Source organism: Sebastes umbrosus, chromosome 17 (genome assembly GCF_015220745.1).
Source record: "Sebastes umbrosus isolate fSebUmb1 chromosome 17, fSebUmb1.pri, whole genome shotgun sequence".
Lineage (NCBI taxonomy): Eukaryota > Metazoa > Chordata > Actinopteri > Perciformes > Sebastidae > Sebastes > Sebastes umbrosus.
The window spans coordinates 28,319,417-28,340,923 of NC_051285.1; the positions used below are offsets into that span (position 1 = coordinate 28,319,417).

Consider the following 21,507-nt stretch of genomic DNA (forward strand, 5'->3'; position numbering starts at 1 on the left):
ATTAAGTATTTAATAGGATATTCTATAGAAGTTGATATTGGTTTAGTTTTATTAAATATTTGATTAAATATTTTTGGTTTAGGCCTATTAGAGAGGTAGAGGTGCGTATGTGGTTGCCCCTAGCAACCGTGTTGTTGTTGTTTTTTTATCCCACATATGGAGCCAAGAATTAGTTTTTTACTTATATAGCCTAAATAGTTTAGAAAAATACAGTTATTATTATTAAATGTTATTTATTAATGCAAAATGAGATTGCTATCTCTCATGGAAACTGCTGCTTATTAAATATTTAATAGGATATTCTATAGACTAGTTTAGTTGATATTGGTTTAGTTTTATTAAATATTTGATTAAATATTTTTGGTTTAGGTCTATTATTAAGATTGTGCTACTTTACTCTCCAGGTGTGAAATAGCCAAATTTATATGAGAATATCTATTTAGCATTATTTGTGTGTTTTTGTGGTTTGTTGCACCCAGTTCATCTGAATAGCAACTGAAAAAAATCCATCTGAGAATCATCATAACTCTTAGAGGTGCTTATGTGGTTGCCCTAGCAACCGTGCTGTTTTGTTTTTTTTATCCCACATATGGAGCCAAGAATTAGTTTTTACTTATATATACGTATATATATATATATATATACGTATATATATATATATATATAATCTTTAATGTTTTTATGTTTTTAAAACTGTTTTAATTATGTCTTAAAGGTCCCATGCTGTAATGTTAAAAAAAAACTTTATTTTCCTCATACTGTCTGCCTGAATATACCTGTATTTACCCTCTGTCTGAAACGCTCCGTTTTAGCTCATTTCAACGGAATTGTAATGGAAGTGCGTTGCTAGGCAACAGTTTGGGTCCATGTTTACTTCCTGTCAGCTGATGTTATTCACATACACTGCAACAGGAAATAAACTGGGACACATTTAGTATGTTTATGTTTAAAACCGTGAAATTATCTATATATTTTATATTTGTGACATCACAAAGGGACTGAAATCCTAACGGCTTGTTTCAAACGCACAATTACTGAATACGGGATGTGTGTATTTTTTCTTATATATAGCGTTTTGATAGTTTAACAGTATTTATATAGCACTAAAACCTGCTTTATAATATAAAAGACATGAAAATCTCACTTTTTACAATATGGGACCTTTAATGTTCTTTTGCACTTTGTCACAATGTTCTTGAATGTTTATGTAAAGCACTTTGAATTGGCCTGTTGCTGAAATGTGCTCTACAAATAAAGCTGCCTTGCCTATAGCCTAAATAGTTTGGAAAATACAGTTTCCGAAGAAAATCATTATTAAATGTTCATTATGAATGAAATTATGAATCTCTCATGGAATCTGCAGTATGTTGCTTATTAAGTATTTCATAGGATATTCTATAGGCTAGTTTAGTTGATTGTGCTTATGTGGTTGCCCCTAGCAACCGTGCTTTTTTTTTTTTTATCCCACATAATGAGCCAATAATTCGTTTTTTATTTATAGCCTAAATAGTTTGGAAAAATACAGTTTCTGAAGAAAATTATTATTATGAAATGTTAATTATGAATGCAAAATGAGATTGCTATCTCTCATGGAATTTGTTGCTTATTTAAGTATTTAATAGGATATTCTATAGAGTTGATATTGGTTTAGTTTTATTAAATACTTGATTAAATATTTTTGGTTTAGGCCTATTATTAAGATTATTACAGGCTACTTTACTCAGAATGACAAATAAACAGCAATTCTCCCGGTGTGGTATTTAAAGCCAACATTCATTGCTCTTATAATATAGGCTATATTATAGGCTATACACTTACTGGATGTCTATAGTCGTGCTCTGTTGTATGTTTAATATCTATTTTGCATTATTTGTGTGTTTTTGTAGTTTGTAGGATCCCTGTATTCTTTGGGCTACAAGTCTCAGAAGGAATAAACAAAGGAACCCAAGCTGCATCTTCTGCAAACATTATGAATACAACAGGAGATGTTCTTGTTATCCCCTCTGCAGTATATGTTGCTTATTAAAGTGTTTAATAGGACATATTATAGTTTAGTTGCTGGAAGGAGCATCAAATTTCCATTTCAAGCTGGTGACTTTAAAAAAAAAAAAAACATGTTCTAGTATCCATGTTTAAAACATTTGAATGTTCCTACTAAATACTAAATAGGTTTATGTCTTTAGACGGTGTTATTGCCGAACTAATCCATATACTGTGCACTGGCTGGTAAAACACATGTTTGCACATCTGTGTGTCATATATATCCAGGCTATTTGTGTGTATTTCCTCTTATTAGTCCCTCTTATTCCTTATAGCATCACGTTGATATTATCCTTATAAATGCATGAACTTGAGTGATTTAATGTAACTTTTCTGATTACTTCTGTAATTACTTTCTATAAGTCATCCATACTTAGATCTACTTATCTAGAAACTTGAACATGCGACCACATAGTGTGTTTTTTTTTCATTCCACTCTTCTGCACTCTTCCTTCATGTTAGTAGTTTCTGAATGAAGTCATGAAGCCTGTGTGTCACAGGAGGATTGTTCTGCTTACAGGTCTGTCTAGTAATTCCGCCCAAATTGGCTGTAATTGTCGGTATTAAAATCTGGGAGAGTACAAGTGCTGCTCCTGTGCCCATTTGTGAAAAGAAAGCGGTGCTCTGTAATTTGTTGATATGGTGTTGTCATCACATTTCCAATCAGGCCTGTTAATGTGAAAGTGTCTTAATGTAGGCAGAATTCACGCTGCAATGCTATTAGGCAATTAAGGGGAGATGTTAGAGCGGAAGTTGTAATCCTGAGGCTGGAGGACAGGATTTCCATTTGATCAGATGGAGGGAGAACAAATTAATTACTGGGAATCAGATGCTGCTCTGCTGCTGCATTAGTTTAGCATAGGCTCCTGTTATAAATGGACAAAATGTGAATTAGCATATAGTTGGATGGTTACAAATCAAACACCTTGGTGGAGACTGCACATTAGTTCTAACTGAAGACTCAGTAATAACTCCCATCATGAATGAAGCTGCTGCAAAAATGTGAATTAGCATAGTTGGATGGTTACAAATCAAACACCTTGGTGGGGACCAGTGGCCAATATTGGCTCCAATCTCGCCTACTGCAGCTTTAAAGTACCAAACATAAAAGTACACATTATGCAGAATAATGTATATTATTGGATTATACTTATTGATGCATTAATGTGTTTATCACTTTAATGTTGCAGCTGGTAAAGGTGGAGCTCATTTTAATGACTTTATATACTGCTGGGTAGTTTAATCTATAATAATACATCATTTATTCCTATTAATAATCTGAATCTGTAAATTAACTAAAGTTATTAAATCAATGTAGTGGAGTAAAAAGTACAATATTTCCCACTTAGATGTAATGGAGTAGAAGGACATGGAAATACTCAAGTAAAGTACAAGTATCTCAACATTGTACTTGAGTAAATGTACTTAGTTACTTTCCACCACTGAGTACATGTTATAATGTGTTTTTCTAAGCATTCTTTACTGCTCCTGTTGGAATAAAAGAATTGTTGATTATTTAACTGAAAAGTAGTAATGTGTTTTTGATACCTTCACTTTTTTTGTTTTTTAAATTTCTGGTTAATATAATTTTGTGATTTAGTCTTTGGAAGCTGGAGTAGTATAATCCTTAAAATTCAAAACCATTTTTTTTGTATATGGCAACCTTAAAATGTAGTATTCAGCAAAGTTGGCAGTATAGGTTAATGCAGTCGAGGCTTGTAATAGTTGGATAAAAAAAAAAAAAATATATATATATATATATATATATATATTAATTTCCAGAAGACACAGCAGATGGAGGCTATAAAGTTTAGTTTTAAGTTTTACAGATAGACTACTGTAATAACTCCCATCATGACTAAAGCTGCTGCAAAATGTGCACAATCTTCCAAAAAGTCACCACATCCTTCTTCTCTAAGATATGTCATTTATGTTTCCATTAATTAGTCAAAATTCAGGAAACAAAGGATTTTTTTTCTTTTCTAAAATTTTTTTTTTTTTTTGTATGTAAGCAGCAGAAAAGCACAGAGAGCTTTTAAAGACACAGCAGATGGAGGTAACCCTGCTTTGCACCTGGCTGCTACAAAATGACCTGAAACTTGGAGAGCTGTTGTCACTGAATGTCTTTAAAGTGCTTCTAAAAGATTTGGAAACAAGCACATCTGGTTGCAGATGTTTTGAATGTTGATGAATGTTTTGTGATACCTTATGATTCTGTAATTTGCTCTTTGTCTTTGTTTTCAATTGTTATGTTTGTTTTATGTCTGCAACCATGTAACTGTGGTGCTGCTGCCTATCTTGGCCAGGACACTCTTGGTAAAGACATTTTTAATCTCAATGAGTTTTTACCACTGGTTAAATAAAGGTTAAATGAAAAAAAACTAATAAAAAAAAAACTCCCATCATGACTAAAGCTGCTGCAAAAATGTGCAGCAATTTTTAAAAAGTCACTACATCCTTTCTATAGTGTGTCATTTATGTTTCCATCAAGTATTAGTCAACATTCAGGAAAGAAATTCTTTTTTTTTGTATGTAAGCAGCAGAAAAGCACAGAGAGCTTTTAAAGACACAGCAGATGGAGATGGAGGTAACCCTGCATGCTTTGCACCTGCAGCTGTGCGTCAATCCCCTTTATGTGGAGCACACCAGGATAACAAGTTGCTTTTAGGGGAAAATTAGAAAGTAAATGAAACAAATGGTGATGAAATCGTCTTAAGGATCCGTTCTTCAGGCTGCACGTTAAGCGGCTTTCTGTGGCCATTTCATTAAGTAAAACATGTTGAGCCGGTCAGAGCAGAGCGTCGTTTGGATAAAGAGGTTTCCAGTGTTTGGCTTCTAGTCTTCAGAGCAGTCTGCTGGTGATAGAGAACGATGGAGTGAAGGAATAAAGGGATGTAGAGGAGGTTAACTCTGCTAAATGTGTTTTAAATCCACTGGAAACAGCCAGTCCTTTATGGTATTTCTATAATATAGAACTGGTTTGTTCACTTTAAAGCTGCACTTTAAACAATTGTTGTTAATTTACAGCAGGATTTCAACAGTATTAACCTGTTATTGCTAAAAACAGTGCTTTACTGTTAATACAAAAGAAAACCTGTTAAATTAATTATATTATAATTATAATGCATTCTTAAAAAACATCCCTTTCCTGCTAATCAACTGTCTAAAGTCTCATCAGTAACAGTTTCATGCAGGATTTGTTGAATTCTGGGATCTGACCTGCTCATGTGAGGCTTGTACATTGTACATGATTGTAAAATCAGTGAATTATCTTTATTGTTCTTCATCACATGTTTTTCTGGTTTCATTCTGTGCTTGTAGCAGCTAGAGACACACAACAAGTCTATTATAGCCTTTTTCCTAACAACCTTTAATTGTATTTAGTGTGACTATTCCTATGTCTGTAACCTGCTAAGTCTATTCATCTAGGCAAAAAATAATGTTTATTAAAATGTATGTAAAAGATAAATAGTGCATTAAAACAAATCAGTAAAATAATGTAAAAGAAAGGTGAAAAACAGCTATATAATATATCTTTAAACAGTAAATTAACTGTAAAATACTGTGAAATTAATAAAAGAAAACTGTATTTTTCATTAACAGTACAAAGCTGTAAATTTCAGCGACAGTATAATAATGTTACTTTTACAGTAACATAAAGGCAACCCTGCTGCCAGTTCTTTACTCTTATTTTACTGGGAAATTCTTAACAGTGTTGTATATTATAGTCTTCTAAATTATTATAATATATATATATATATATATATATATATATATATAAATATATTCCCATTATTATTATTTTTATTATTCTTATTTTTATTTAAAAATATTTATTATTATATATATATATTCCCATTATTATAATTGTTATTATTATAATTTTTAGTTAAAACGTATAATATATATATATATATATATATATATATATATATATATATATATATGAAGTATTATGCTACTTGACCTTATAGTTCCTTATAAAATGCTTCATAATGTGTTTATTATTTTATAAATTGTCATAAAGCATTATGGATATTTATGAGTGCTTATAATTATACAGTACTATAAGCAGATTATAGTATTATAGGTATGTTTATTATGCATTATAGACACAAGGGCGTCATAGAAAGTGCTCTTTAATTGATAAAGCTGAGGGCGGGAGCCTGAATGGGGCACTCTACTGGTGACATAAAGCCAGCTGGACCGCCTCCAAAACCGTTATCAGAGACAACACACACACAAAAAAACACCTGTAAATAGGCGTACAGTAGTATTAGATGAGTAAATGATGCAGCCTTAAAGACAGTGAGTAAAATAGTGTACGTGGATATATAAAATAAAGAGTCCTCTTCTCTCCAGTGTTTTTATTGAAACCATTTCAACTTGAATCATTCATGTTCCAGATGGGAAGCTCTGCATCATCCATGCTGATGGTGAGAATCTACACACAGCTCTCCATGCAGCTCTCATGATCATAATCCACGGCTTATTTCTGGATGATGGTGCTTTAAAGTCTTCTAATGAGAGTTAGTGTTCCTGGGGCATTCATGCATCCGATAGGCACACAAATAGAATATACCTGGAAAGAAACAGATGGTGGTGAATACATGCATCTTATTTAAATTTCTATTTACAAAACACGTTGTAGTGCATAGAAAATCGATATCTACAACTCTAGTTGTTGTTTTCCATCACTTACTCATTATTAGTTATCATAGGTGTACTACTTTGTAACTTAGTGAAAAGCCCGCTGAACAGCAGGTACGGCGCAGCATGGTGGAGGATTCAGAGATGAGCACTTACTACAAGCATCACTTACTGATAATGTCACATCATTGATTCAGCCGGGTTGACCCGTGTACGGTTGACTGTTTCCTGCTCAGGAAGTGAGTCGCTGCATTTCATATTGCATTGTCTCTGTAGTTTTTAGTCTTCTTTATTACACATGCAGTATGAATATCATTAGCTAGGCATGCAGGTACGAGCTGAGGCCTTGACGATATGGAGCTGAATACAATTTTATCTGCTTTACTGTACACTGAATTTTCAAAAGTAAATGATAAAATCATTCATCTTCAGCCTGTTGCTTGCCGTGACACAATATACAGTATGTTCTCCAAGCAGTGGTTTCATCTACACTTCATTGTTTTATTCAAGAACTCACTCAAGGCTTGAAAAGAAGTTAACGTTCAGCAGAAATTTGAACACACCACGAGTGGAACCCTGACACAGATGTGCACTGCTGTGAAAGAGAGGAGACCTAATGCAGTTTGTTTACCTGAAAAAAAGGTGAGCACCACCGACACCCAGCCAATGATATAGGACCAGGAGAACCTCCAGTTTCCATAGCGTTTCCCATAGTAGTTAATAGTTACACCAGTGTACACTGCCATTGCTAGAAACACTAAAAAGCCTGGACGGGACAGAAAAAAGACAAACCATTACTCCTGATGGAAGCTGTAGTTTTCAGTAAGAAAACCACTGAAATGTTCAATCAAATCACATCTCAAACCAAACTAACAATAGAATAGAGTTGAACTTACATGAGATGAAAAACAATATGCCTGCAGCAAAGGTTTTGTCAAACCTGTCGAAGGAGGAGTAATGGATGAAGGCCATGATGCCGATGATGATGCCGATGAAACAGGCCAAAAGAGAGAGGATCATGAGGGCACGGGTGGCGTCTAAGTGGGCTGTGGACAAGGTCAAAGGTCAATGGAAGTCACTGGTGGGGAGGTCAGTGCAAGTCAACAGAGGTGAAGGATCTGAGATGTGACCCCGGTTCAGGCCGTGTTAACAAACCAATATGATGAAGGATGGTGAGAAAATAGACCAGATTTATAAATTCATCAATGTCAGATGGGAAATCTACAAAACCAAAGTGTTTAAGAGAAGCGATCGAGCACATAACAAACTCTAATATAGAGTTAAGTTGCTGTTTGGAAGGCAGTTGTTTATTGTATACAAAATATGACCAATACCATAACCACAACGTTTAAAGAAAACAAAAAACAAATATCAAAGTCAAACATTTCTCTAACATTAGCCTGAAATCTAGTGAAAAAGGCGATAAGAGAGACATTACCATTGACATTATGAAGCCCATATGCTACTCTCCTATTCCAGTCTATCTGTATTGGACAGCCAGCCCAGCTGCACTTCCAAATTGAAACATACTGCTGTCCAGATGTTAAACTTGTTCGCTAAGATCCTGAAGGTTTGACATATAGTTGCCGCCTTTGTCAAGTAAAGATGAAATGATTTCTGCCTCTGGAATGACTCCATCTTACTTTTTCTTGTTGTGGAGCTATAACGGAAAAGTTAGCAGTCATCTACGTGAACCGTTTTTTGGCAACACTTACCAATGCTGTCGCTGTGTGGGAAGCATTTCCCCGGCATACAGTAGCGCCACAGGCCCTGGTGCATGTAGTTGCTGGACTGCCGATACTGCATCCAGTAATCGGTTGCTGTGGAAACGATCAAGAGGATGTTCCCCACGCCTGCACAGAACAAACCTCCACCCATAAAGCTGTACATCCTGCACCTGCAGACACACACACACACAGAGGAACATAAGGTCACTTAGCATCATCGGTCAGAGGCAGGAACCCCCTCCCTCGCTCCACCTCACACACACACACACACTTCAGGGAGAGAGGGTCTAAGTGTCAGTAATTGTGTTGTAATGAACATATTATTTCCAATGGATTGAGCTGCAGGGTCGCACGTGTGTGTGTACGCTCCACTTTGTTCTCTAGGAGATCAGCGCCTGAAGATGGGCTTTACATACACCCCCCCACTGCCAGTGCGTACACACACACACACACACACACACACACACAAGTCCAGCGATGCTTTGATACTTGATACATCTATTGCTCATTGTTCCACCTGAATGCAATATCCTGCAGCCATCGTCTCTTTCTCGTGGAGAGTCGTCATGGATTTCTTTTTTTTTTTTGGGGGGAAAGGATGATAGATAGATATATCTTGTTATGTCTGAAACCTGAACGTTGAAGAGCTCTGTGTATTCATTGAAGAGCTCTGTATTTCCGCAGGATCACATTTTCCTCTGAGCAGCCTCTCTGGCAAGTTCCAGCAGCTGTCTTAGTCTAAACCAGAGCACTTTTTTAAAATCCATTTGATCCCCACCTCGTAAAACAAATGAAAATTGTCTCAGAATGTCAATGTTATGTGGCACATATAAAATTCTAATCCTTTTATTTCATAACCAGTCAGCCAGTCGGGTTTAATACTGTATGTTTTTAAGAAGTAATTTTCTTCCAAGCCAAGATAAAAACCCCCCTGAAAAAAAAGCAGTTAAGTTAATTTCCCTTTCTTTCTTTCGGAGAGCGAGGCCTTGGTTGTGACTGGCGCTGACCTCGACGCTGACTATTTCCTCTCAATCACGCAATCACATCTCTCAACCTTTTTCCACAGAAATTCTTCAACTCTTGCTGCAAATGTTTTATATTCCTGTAAAACATCTGAGAAAATTGACCCACCAAGATAAAGAGAATACAACTAAGAATAAGGTTTTCTTTATTTTCAGCCTCTAGATGAGGTTTTAATGTCGTGCACTCACATGAACACATAAGGTGTTCATATCCGTACATGAACATAATCAGCCCAGTCGCACAGCAGTCTGTGAATAGTCACAGAATTTAATGTATTGATTCCCTTTTTTTTCGTGATGGTCAGCACAAAATCAATTGTGATGTGATCCACGTAATTGTGAACCGGGAAGTATAAAGAGCGGCGTACGTAGGGACGAGGTCAGGGTGGATGGACGGGTCAAAAAACACCAGACTTTCGCCCAGGAGACCGCTGTTCATGTCCCGTATGAAACCAAAAGTCATCAAGTTATTTGCCACGTAACTTCCTTACTTAAGTTACAGCACTTGCAGTGTAATTTTAACCCAAACTGCGATCTTTTCCTAAACCTAACTAAGTAGTTTTATTTTGAAAAGACTGGAGCAGAAATTGACACGTTGCGTCACGTGTTGCTTGACATTCGTAGGAAAACACACCAAAAAATATGTTGTTGAAAGTCAAACTGAGATGCTGAGTCACAAGAAAAGGGGAAATTCGTGTACACAAATGACTAATAATATTACTAATATTTGCAGCATGCCCTGTGGAGTTCTTGGAGCTGCAGCTGTCCCCACATGGAGGGAGAATAGCACAAAGAATTACAAACACAAATAACTAAATGAACTGGACAAAATTCCATATTAACTTACCTTAATCAAGGCCTTTAATGGAGAGATTTATGAAGACAGGGTTACCTGACAAAATACAACAAGATCCTATAATGCCAAGACAGGCGGATTTCCAGCAGGCTAATAGCACTAGCGTTTGACGGCGGGTGAATAGAGAGAAACTGGGGCTACAACAAACACAGCGCTGAGACAATAGGCCAGACCGGCCCACTGACCAATCAGCACCCTCCAGTTTTGTGGTTTGGGAATCTGCTGAAAAAACAGAAATGGCCAAAGCTTGGCAAGCTGAAGTAATACTGATGACTTCATGGTTTTGATTGAAAGTGGAGGGCTGAACTGGCTTTAGTCGGGGGCAAGTCAGGCATTAAATCAGACACTTTGGCTGCTCTGCTTTTCATTTTTTGTTGTCTAATTTTAAAAACAAACATTGTCACACTATTTAAAAAGTCTTATTAATTATCAATATGCTTATAAAGTTTGAACTGTTGATGAATGCACTAAATACATTTTTGTAAATGTGTTACAATAGTTACATTTGCAGCAAATATTAAGTAATATTACCTCATACACTGTGTGTACAAGTCATTAGGTACACTTCATATTTTCATCAAGTACACCAATTTAAAAAAAGCTTTTCATGATTTCCCTAAAATGTACTTAACAAGTCAAGTCAATTTTATTTGTATAGCCCAAAATCACAAATCACAAATTTGCCTCAGGGGGCTTTATAATCTGAACAGGATACGACACCCTCTGTCCTTTACAGTACAACCCTCTCATTGGATAAGGAACAACTTAACCCAAAAAATAAAACCTTTTAACAGAGAAAAAATGGAAGAAACGTCAGGAAGAGCACCAGAGGACGGATCCCCCTTCCAGGATGGACAGACATGCAATAGATGTTGTGTGTAACAGAGTAACATCATAATGAAAATACAACATAGACAATCCATATGACAGAAAATAATATATATAATGTGAACATATGTGAGAAGGTGGATCCAGGCAGCTTCCCAGCGTTGCCAAACAGATAGAGCCAGAGCAACACCACCTCCTCTCTACGCCAGATAGATAGAGCCAGAGCAACACCACCTCCTCTCCACCATGGAACCAAGAGAAGTACTTCAGTCTATATCAATCACAGGAGGAGATACATATAGAAGGAATCAGACGAGTTGGAGAAGCAACACTTTGAGACAGCAGATATTATGTGGATTGTATATCGGCCTGATGTCACTCATATTTTAGGAAAAATAAGTGCGATCATTATGTAGATATGAGATGCCCGTCGCTGTCAGGTGTAAAAGGATGACAGCGATAGTTTTTCGATATCGAGCCCATTCATTCTCGTTCATGTCTTACAAAGCTGTACAATGCTGAGATTCTTGAAATGTATGGAAATTCCACTTTGAGAATCGGTAGTGCTGAAGGTAAATGGAAACCGGCAGATGTTTGAAGAACGGCTCCCACCAGTACAGATCCCCCTCTGACTTGATGTTTCCTTCATTCTGACCATCATCTGGCTGTATTTCCTCCTGTTGTGCCTCTTCCTCCCTTATCCAGCAGGGCACACACACACACATACACATACAGACACTGACACACGCACGCACACACAGGCATAAACCTCCAAAGATGAAAGGAGAAGAGTAGCTCCATTACCTGCATTACAGCAAGTTGCTCAGACCAATTGACAACAACAAAATGCCCCAGAAAAAGCATTTTTTCTCCCCGAGATTTGAGTGCTGTACTTACATCTAACTTCATTTTTATAGACCACAGGCTATTTTCTTCCATCTGGAGTGTGGCAGCCAGGAGGGCATTTGATATCCTCCCATGCACCATCAAAGTGGACAATATGCCTCTGTGTGACAGAAGAGCAAATCCATGTTTTCTTGAATCCATCCAGCTTTTGAGAGATTAATTTTGTTATGGAAAGTCTACATTTATGTGGTATCATCAGTGGGTAAGGAGCTCATGCAAGCACTTGGGAAGGTAATGTGACGAGAGTAATTACAAAGAGTGTTTGCCTGCATTGTTGTGGTGCAGTCACTAAGCTTATAGGCACGTCTGAAATCCTCCTGCACATGGGCTTGTTCGCGTGCACCTGCTGTCCGAGCAGGATGATCCACACACGCTCATGTCCTTTTTTTGTCTTTGGACTGTAAGCTGTTTAAAAGTACTGTCTCATCACTTGATTTTTATAGTTACTGGATTAAAGGCTTTACTGGCTGAGGAAATTATGAAGTTAAGGCTGAAAAAAGGACATTTCAATGATAACAACGTATCTGTTACCCTGCATGTTTCCCTAACCCTAATCCGTGGTGGAAAGTAGTACATTTACTCAAGTACAAATTTAACTTTAGTATTTACAATTTATGCTGCCAATAGAGTCCTGCAGAAATGAGTGGTAAAACCCAGAAATGGGTTAGCATTATTGAACTTCCGGTTCCCTCATCTCGAAGTCGATCAAATCAACGTAGCCGGATGGTCAGAACGGCGGCCAATTTTATGTGTACCGTTGCCATAGTGACCGTTGTAGCAGGCTGATTTCCATATAAACTAAACTGACTTGCAGCAAGTCATGGACTCACTGAGGTGAGGTTTTACAGTAACGACTAAATGACCAGTGGAGCTAGAGGAAATGAGTACAATTTAACAACTTACTGCTTCATCCGACACAATCTGGCCACAGCGGAGGAAAGGTTCAGGTTCAGGTTCAGGTGCAGGTGACTTTATTTTTACCCGTCGGTAGATTTGTTTTGCAGCAAAAATAGAGGATGGCATCCGTATTGACAATAAAGAAGAGCACAGACAAAAGACAGACACACCAAAAACAGGACAAAGAGCACTCAAAGGCTGACTGGGATCAGGACCCAGCAAAAAGAACGCCACAAGAACAATATATAAAAACAACACTGAAATATCAGGACAGAAGACACAATAAAACGACAATAGGAAAAAAAGTGTAAGCAGTGTGGCGTTGAAGCATGGTGGAATTAGCTAGCTTGCTTCCACCAGGCTTTGGTTCTGGACTGATTACAGAAAACAAGCCGAACAGCGGGCTGGTCCCTCCGCCTGGGGACAAGCTACCTAGCTAACTAACTAACTAGCCAGCTGCTGTCCGCACACTTTACAGCCCCGTTGACGTTGGTTCTGTTGTCACCATAACAACTAACAACAATTACCATTCTCTTTTTTTTTTATAGTAGTCAAATTAACACAGCAAACACTTCAATTACCCTTCTACTCCTATTTTATTTTTATAATATAAACACATGACTGCAGGGCTTCAATGATGAGCAGCATCTTTTATTATTTTTACGAGATTATTCTATTCAAAGAATAATATCTCTATTTTCAAACTCATTTTTCATCTGCTGAGGCGCTGTCCAAACACGTTCTCATCCCAACGCAGTAAACACATGCTTAATGTTGTGGATTAAACAAAAACGCTTAGGTTTAGGCAACAAAAACACCATAGTTAGGTTTAGGAAAGAACAACATGGTTGGGATTAAAATGAGTACGTTTTACAGTGATAGTGTGACTTGACGTTGAGAACACGGGAAACAAACAAACGGCTGATTATAAAGTGAAAGTGAAACGTGTCTCCTGGATGAGAGCCTCGTGTTTGATGGGCTCATCTATTCAACGCCTTGGGATTGAGAACGGGCTGCATGCACATGCATGTTTTGTTCATTTTCTGAGTCTATTACTTACCTCTTTACTTTTCAGTGCATCTCTACATTCACTTCAATGCGACACTCTATTTCTCTTCATATACGGTCCCTGACAAATATACCCCACTAACAGATCCTCTCCCATCAATCAGAAGCTTCGATCCATCTCCGAGCTAATGGAACAAGTGACTGCATCAGATGACCTTTCATTATGGACAAAATGTCCAAATTATAACCAACGACAGAGCTGTTGAACAGGAAAACGGCCTATAGATCATGTAAGAATAGAGGCGTGAAGGTGACGGAAATGAGCCAAAACAGTGTGAAATGCTGGTATTTTCCAGCTGTGCCGCTCACAAGGCACAAGGCCACAAAAACCTATAATGGCCTCTGAAAGTTATCGACATTAGCGGGCAAAATGCTTCTAAATCTTTACGTTCCAGCCACGCTTTGCCTAAATACTTAAATCAACTCCTCGGAATTGAATTTTCAAGCCTTCAAATGGCTAATTTGTGCAGCAAGTGCTTTCAGCGTTTTCTCAGCAAATGAACGGCGGCTCTAATCATAAGAGCATGTGGATGGCGCTGCCTCTCCGCACCCACCCATGAGACAGCTGCGTGGACGGGGAGAGAAACATTTCCACTTAACCACTTAAATGAATATATCAAGAAACTAATTTGCCATTTTAATTGCGTGATTTAGAAGACGCTACTTCACTTGCCCCTCTTCCATCTTGGTTGATTTCCAATGTGAGCGCACATTAGATTGATCTATGAAAGACTGCAGAAATCACAACACTTAAGTCTTTTCATTTTCCCTCCCTAATTAAATAATTGAAATTCCTGTCAGTGTCTGCACTTAAGCCACACACAGACATCGCAGGCATGCTGCGTCGCTGAATGAATCGTGAAAGGCTTGTTTTTATCTTTTCTTGTTTGTAGCCTGCTCTTTTCTTCGCCCTCTACCTTTTTCCTTTTTGTCTTCCAAGAGCCACGGATTCATTCCATCTGTCAAGCCCAGAAATAGATCAGTACATCCATTTTGTTGAGATTTGCCCGTCCCATTAAGTGATTGCTTGCAGAAATGGCAGGGGACATTTCTTCTGATACGTTCCCTGAAACAGCGCTGGCAGACATTAAGGACACATTATTGAGTCCCATTTTCTCCCAGCCACAAGGATATCCATTAGAGTGGCACACAGCCCTAAATTTTTCCATTTTCTCCCTCACCAAACTTGACTTTACACATTATTTCTGCCTCTGTTTTGTAATTTGCAGCCACAAATTATATCAGGGAAAAGCCATCTCGTAGCATGTGGCTCCTCTTCCCAGGGCTATTTGCCAAGACTTGATTCTGAAGTGTCAAAATGGGCCCATCGTTACGGCTAATCATGACTGACAGCAGGGTGCTTTAAAGTCCATACAAGTTGGCCCACACTGGAAACTTTCTGTGTGTGTGTGTGCGTCAGACCTGTGGATTTTGATTTTATTCCGTTGCACAAAGAGTGAAATGCTGTCTTGCTTTCGGATACTCTCGTATCAAATGTGGATCCAAATATTACTCAAGAAGAGGGTCATATTAAGGCTTTTATGCTTTATAAAACTGATCGTAAAGACTCAAAATGTAAAGAAAGATTTATAAACACATCTACATTCCTGGTAGACCTCACTCACAGTGCATGTGGGAATGAATAATGTTATCTAATCCAATGAAATAAGCAATAGCAAAGCCAGTAATTGAGGCAATATTGATGCTTCAAGTGGAGCTGTGCTGCAATTACTCGAGCTGAACCTCCAGCCTCTTTGTGTCTAGTGTTTGAAATACAGATTGCAGATTTTTCGATCTCATCCTATCATTAGCTTTAAAGGACTCAAAAGTACTCTTGTATTTTTGATACTGTCTTCAAAAATGTATTAAATCAAACATTGGTTTTCACTCCCTTCTTACATTTTGAATGGCTTAACCATTACGTTTACATTTACCAGGTGTGTTGGTATACTGGTTCATATACTGGGGTGAAACATTGTGTTGGTACCAATACCACCAGCAATTTCTATTACTGTCATCACCGTGATTATTGGCGTTTTCAGAGGGGCACCGTTAATTCAACACAATGTAACTGTGCTGTGGTGTGGTGTGGGGTGCGTTGATGGTGTAATGGTTACGTCACATACTACATACTGAGACCCCAACATCCACGATTTGATCCCCAGCTGGGGGACCTTTGTTGCACGTCTCTCTCTTCCCCACATTTCCTGTTTGCATTTCTACTACTCAAATATAGGCAATAAAAAACTGCAGTAAAAGAACTGTGCCTTGGTCCATCACAATATGTTCAACACCCAACAGAAAAATAATTACTACAAAGATATTGCACTCACAACGTCTTATTGGTGGGTTGGATAATAACCCCCCAAAACGCCCTAAAGAAATCCATAACACTAAAATTCAATTCATGAGTGGGATATGCAACAATGTGTTGCATTGAAAGTCATTTCAAAACCCACCTGGTCGAGGCAGATAGCCGCCCACCCAGAGCCCGGTTCTGCCCGAGGTTTCTACTCCTTTTCTACCCTACCACTGTTGCATAAGAATGCATGCTCATGGGGCATCTCTTGTTGGGTCTATAATTATAGAATCTCGGTCTAGACCTGCTCTAAGCGCCTCGAGATAACTTCTGTTATGATTTGACGCTATATAAAAATAAATTGAATTGAATTTCCTGTCTTATGGTTTCTGGTGTTTTTAGTGTATTTGATATTAGTTCAACAAAGCTGTAATATACAGTTCACTATTCAGTGTTTGGGTAAATCCAAGGCAATCATGGTGTGAAGTTACTACATATATACTTTATGTTGTCTTGGAGGCTGTCCTAAACCTCAGCAGGCGGTTGGCTGACGAGGATCGAGGGTCGTCAGCTTGATTGAGCTCACCTGTGGGCCCTCCAGGCTATAAAAGCTGCCCCATGTGCTCACTGTCTCTCTCTCTCTCTTCCTGCAGCCACATCCACCTGACATTACCTTTGTTTGGTTCTGCACCTCCAACACCTCCACAGCACATCCATGCACTACATTCATTTGATGACATTACTGATCTACACCCTCCATTGTTCATTGTATGTTAACCTCAGTTTAATGCATTTTTGGTTTCATGTATGACCTTCACATTCCCTGAGCCAGTTTGTGACAAAATATACAGTATATTTACAGTTTATATGTGAATATATCTTCACAGTCTGCAACAAAAAAAATGTAATTTTGCTTTGTACAAGAAAATCTCCTTTCCTTCCTCCAGTGCATTGTGTACGGCTTGTACGGCTTGGTGTGCTCAACTTGTTTGAGGAAGTCTATGCTTAACTGGAGATAAAATGTTGCAGTGTTTTCTACTTCCCATAGGTTTGACGTAAGTTAGCATGCCACTACCTTTGCCCTCACTCCAATCTGCTTGAGTGTATTTCACCGGTCTTATTTTGAAACACATGTTATTATCCGACTGTATATGTGCGCATTAGCAAAAATGATGTCCAGTTGAACTCATTGCGATACTCCTTCATTCAGAAACAACTCCAGGGTATTGTGCTATGATAAGCACACAATAGCTTGTAAGAAGAAAAAAAAAATACATACAAACCAGATCCACCAACAAACAGGTCAAGCCTTTTCACAGTGTTGTGGAGAGCACAATCACAGAGACGTCAGAAGGCAGCTCAAAGGCCACAGCAGCCCCCCGCTGAGCTGACATTCTCATCGTGCCTTGCCCATTAATTCTGTCATTGTTGCTGCCCTGGCCTCCTGGAGTCCTATCAAAGACTCAATAACCACTGCTTAACCAAAGTCCATTGCCAATTCCCCCCCATCTCTCTCTCCCCTCTCTCCGTCGCTCGCTCTCCGCTATAAATCATCTGACAGCATGCGGGTGCGCGGAGCAACTGCCTTTCACTTCGACATGGCCGGGTTGAAAAGGCCATTATTACCCTGTAATTGTGGGAGTCAAACCCAATTAAGCAAATCTGTATGGGGCAGATGCCGCTTCCCCCTTTACCCCCCACCACCCCCATACACACACACACTTCGTTTACCCTTTTCACTCGCTTGCTGTCACTTCACTTAGGCCGGCTTGATCTCTGATACGGGCTGAACAAGCGGCGGCTCGGACCCCCAGCCGTGGAGGAACATGTTGCTAATTGAGTTCTCGCTGGTCATTTGCTCCTTCCAAGTGAGCAAGAAGAAAAACAGAAAACTGCTGCCTCATCTGCTGAGGCCATGGGAAGAAGAAGTGAAATGCCACTCCTGTCGGGCAGCGAGTGAAGGAAAAGAGAGGCGAGCGAAAGCCATTTAATCCACAGGGAAGGCGGTGAGAAAAGAGGGGCTTAGGCCTGTTCGGCTGCTCCAGCGGGGAACCACGCAGCAGCGAGGGACTCCGGCTCCAAGTGCAAACACTCCCATTCAATCAGCACGCCACCCCCCGAGGCCAACACTTCCTGTCTCTGGGTAGAGCTAAGGCAACGTTCACGCTTACATGGATAAATCTGAAAATGCATCTTATTCGCTCTACCTTTTTTTGCCTCTCTGACCCACGAAGCAGGTCCTTCTAATGTAGTAAAGACTTTCCAAAGTGGGTAAAAAGGCTGGTCTCTGGTCATTCATTCAATATATATTATTATGTATTGTTGTATAACTTTATATTCATAATTTGAAATAAATCGCTAAACAAATCTGGGATATGATGCAGAGGTCTGGCTAATAGTGAGGATGTTGACTGTCATGTGATCAGCCTTTATAAATCTTGACCTGTTGGTGCACTTTGTTCTTCTGTCAGCAACAAACAATACTTCAGAAACTGTGGAACGCCACTTAGTAGATATGATGTTAAGTTGAGCAAGTGGCCTCTCTTTGCCCAATACAAGAACTTTCAGTGTTTCTATCTATGGCTTTGGTGAATTGTCACCGCCCACTCATCTCTCAGCCAACAGGGCTGCCAACTTTTCAATTTAGTTTAGACAAAGTGTGCATATGGTCGGGGTGGTTGGATGGGCCAAACACAGGCTGGACTTTCACCAAGAGGCTCTCGTGTGAAACAAAAAGTCAATGTTGACTTATTTTAAATGATGTAGGCTACATGAGATAAGTTACGTAACAAACATAGGCCTTACTTATTTTAATCCTGTTATGGTCAGAGGAGCTGCAGGTTTCTCTGAGCCTTGCTCATCACCTGTGATCAGCCTCAGCTGGTGATAATCAGCCTGGCTGGGAGGCTATATCAGCCTGCTCAGTTGGTTGTGTGTCTGCAGAGGGTCAACACCTTCAGTTGGCTCTCTGGGTTTACATTGTGTTTAGTGATTCTGTGGGTTTTGTTGGGTTTTGATTTTTGATGGTGCAAATCTTTAGCCAGCCTCTACTTCTCTTTTGTGTCCCCCCTCAGTGACTCCCAAATTACATTTCATTTTGGTCCGAGACCTTTTTTGTTGGTCTATCATCTTTGGTAGATTTAGTAGGCGGCTGTGGGGAGTTATAGTTTCACAGTCTCCTTTTAGAAACCAAAAGTTTCCCATAGCTACCTCAGTCATTCAGGTTTTATTTTTTTTGGGGAACGTAGCAACCCAAACCATGATCTTTTCTTTCCTAAACCTAACCAAGTAATTTTGTTGCCTAAACCTAAATTGTTTCCATGTTGGCGGAATCACGAACCTGGCGATCCAGAGCTGTACAACCAAACCAAGAGGGAACAAAAGACGTTAATCATTGCAGCAATGGGCCATTGAAGTGACTCTCCCACACTGCCACACAACCCTGCAGGGAATCGCCGCAAAGCCTGATTTGATGTGAATGCAGCCTGACGGTTAGCTGTCATGCCAAAGAGAAAGTCTGTCTTTTCTAAAGAGCTCTGTCAATGAAAATGTTTGGTGTCACAGTGGAAATGCCGATATAAAAGATGATATTAAGAAGGTCAGATAGCAATATACAATAGCTGGTAGAGAATGTGTCACAGTCGGCTATTTAGCTGGCATTGTGCACTGACAAATATAAAATGTATTTTCATTTTTACTTGTGTTGAGCAAGGTCAGGAAGTGTTATGTGTGCTCTCTCCCTCTATAGTTAGTCAATAATTATGTGACAATCAATACACCATGCAATCCTTGTGTTTTGTGTTTACTAGTATTATTATACAGTTTTCAAAGAAACTTTGTTTTGGTGGATTCTGGGAGACAAAACATAATTTTTCATCTGCCGAGGCGCGCTGTCCCAACACGTTGTCATTCTAACTCATCATATACTGATGCTTTGTCAGTCGCAGTAAACACATGCTTAATGTTGTGGATTAAACAAAAACACTGGTTTAGGTTTAGGAAAGAACAAAATGGTTGGGCTTAAAATTACTATGTTTTAACAGTGAAAATGTGTCTTGACGTTGTGAACACGGGATACGAACAAACAGCTGATTGTGAAAGTGAAACGTAACCGCGGTCTTCTGGATGACAGCCCTGTGTTGTTGGACCCATCCACCTCTCCTCCACTGTCTCTTTTGCTCAACTACGTCACCACAGCACTTTTTCCCTGAGAGTTTACTGTTGCCGCGGATGGGTTTACATTGTAGTTGATGGAAAGCCTGGTGCGTCTCATACCACCGCTAAAGGGTGCCTTGTGTGGCGGTATCAAACGCCGACAGCCGTGACAAAGCATCGGTATTTGGCGCTCTCGGAATGATAACGGGCTGTTTGTCCATGGTGTTGAAAGGTGTGCTAAGCGCTGAAATAACTGTCCCCCATACTGACGAAAATGCCTGCACAAGTGCACACACGTGCACGGGCGTGAACGTGCGGTACACTTCAGGGTCCCAGTTTGAGGATTTAAAAATATGGCCACCCTAAAGTCGTGGTCATTTCAGGTATTATATCTGTAAGATCAGGTTGTCACAAGCATGCGTGGCCGCCTAGGTGGGTATGTGCAGCCTTGTTGTCTTAAAAGACAAAAATAATAAGCCTACATCCAATATTTGATGATTTATAATTCCATTTCTGAACAAATATGATTCTTTCTTCATAAACATGTAACACTGGATACCCAGAACTTACTGTAGGCCTTCCTCTTCTACATTAAACAATACACAATGTGATATTGTAGTTCCCGTGAACAGTCACAGACAGTAGTAATCAATCAGTCAATCATTTCAGTCTCCACAACAGGTATCGAAGTAATTACACACGGAGAATGCCCCACATTGTAAAAACAATGATTGAATCTAATGAGCAGTGTGGCAGTTACTGCGGCCACTTCAGCCCGTCCTGGACTAATATGGAGGCAGTGAACAAGCAAGACATTGTCAGCGTACGCCCCAGTGGGTGTCTCATGAATAAGAGCACTCATCCAGTTGATTTAAATGTGTGTGATCTCACGCCTCTTTCACTCCCACCTTTGTTGCCTTCAGAATGGACAGGTCATAACGGGTCAGCGGACACACACACACGCTAACAGGCTGCGTATGTGTTTGTGTGCGCTGCATGGAGGAGGAGGGGTTGGCTGTTTTTGAGTTCCACCCCTGTTGGGGCGTACGCATGGTGTTC

General features: G+C 39.2%; 1 protein-coding gene across 1 annotated transcript; it reads right to left on the minus strand.

The window, feature by feature from the left end:
• Positions 1-6,392: 6,392 nt before the first annotated feature.
• lim2.1 (lens intrinsic membrane protein 2.1) lies at positions 6,393-10,441 on the minus strand. Its single transcript, XM_037748977.1, has 5 exons — positions 10,287-10,441; positions 8,406-8,587; positions 7,587-7,736; positions 7,322-7,456; positions 6,393-6,622 (listed from the first exon to the last, which is right to left on the minus strand). Exons 2-5 carry the CDS (start codon positions 8,578-8,580, stop codon positions 6,561-6,563), a joined length of 522 nt encoding a protein of 173 aa, XP_037604905.1. The 5' UTR covers positions 8,581-8,587; positions 10,287-10,441; the 3' UTR covers positions 6,393-6,560.
• Between the last annotated feature and the right edge of the window lie 11,066 nt (positions 10,442-21,507).

Bases quoted from the DNA above. Each gene is read 5' to 3' on its own strand.
- lim2.1 (XM_037748977.1), bottom strand. From the start codon at position 8,580: ATGTACAGCTTTATGGGTGGAGGTTTGTTCTGTGCAGGCGTGGGGAAC. The intron at 7,737-8,405 runs GTAAGTGTTGCC...CCTTGTCCACAG, and splicing joins CCCACACAGCGACAGCATTG to CCCACTTAGACGCCACCCGT. The intron at 7,457-7,586 runs GTAAGTTCAACT...TGTCCCGTCCAG, and splicing joins CATATTGTTTTTCATCTCAT to GCTTTTTAGTGTTTCTAGCA.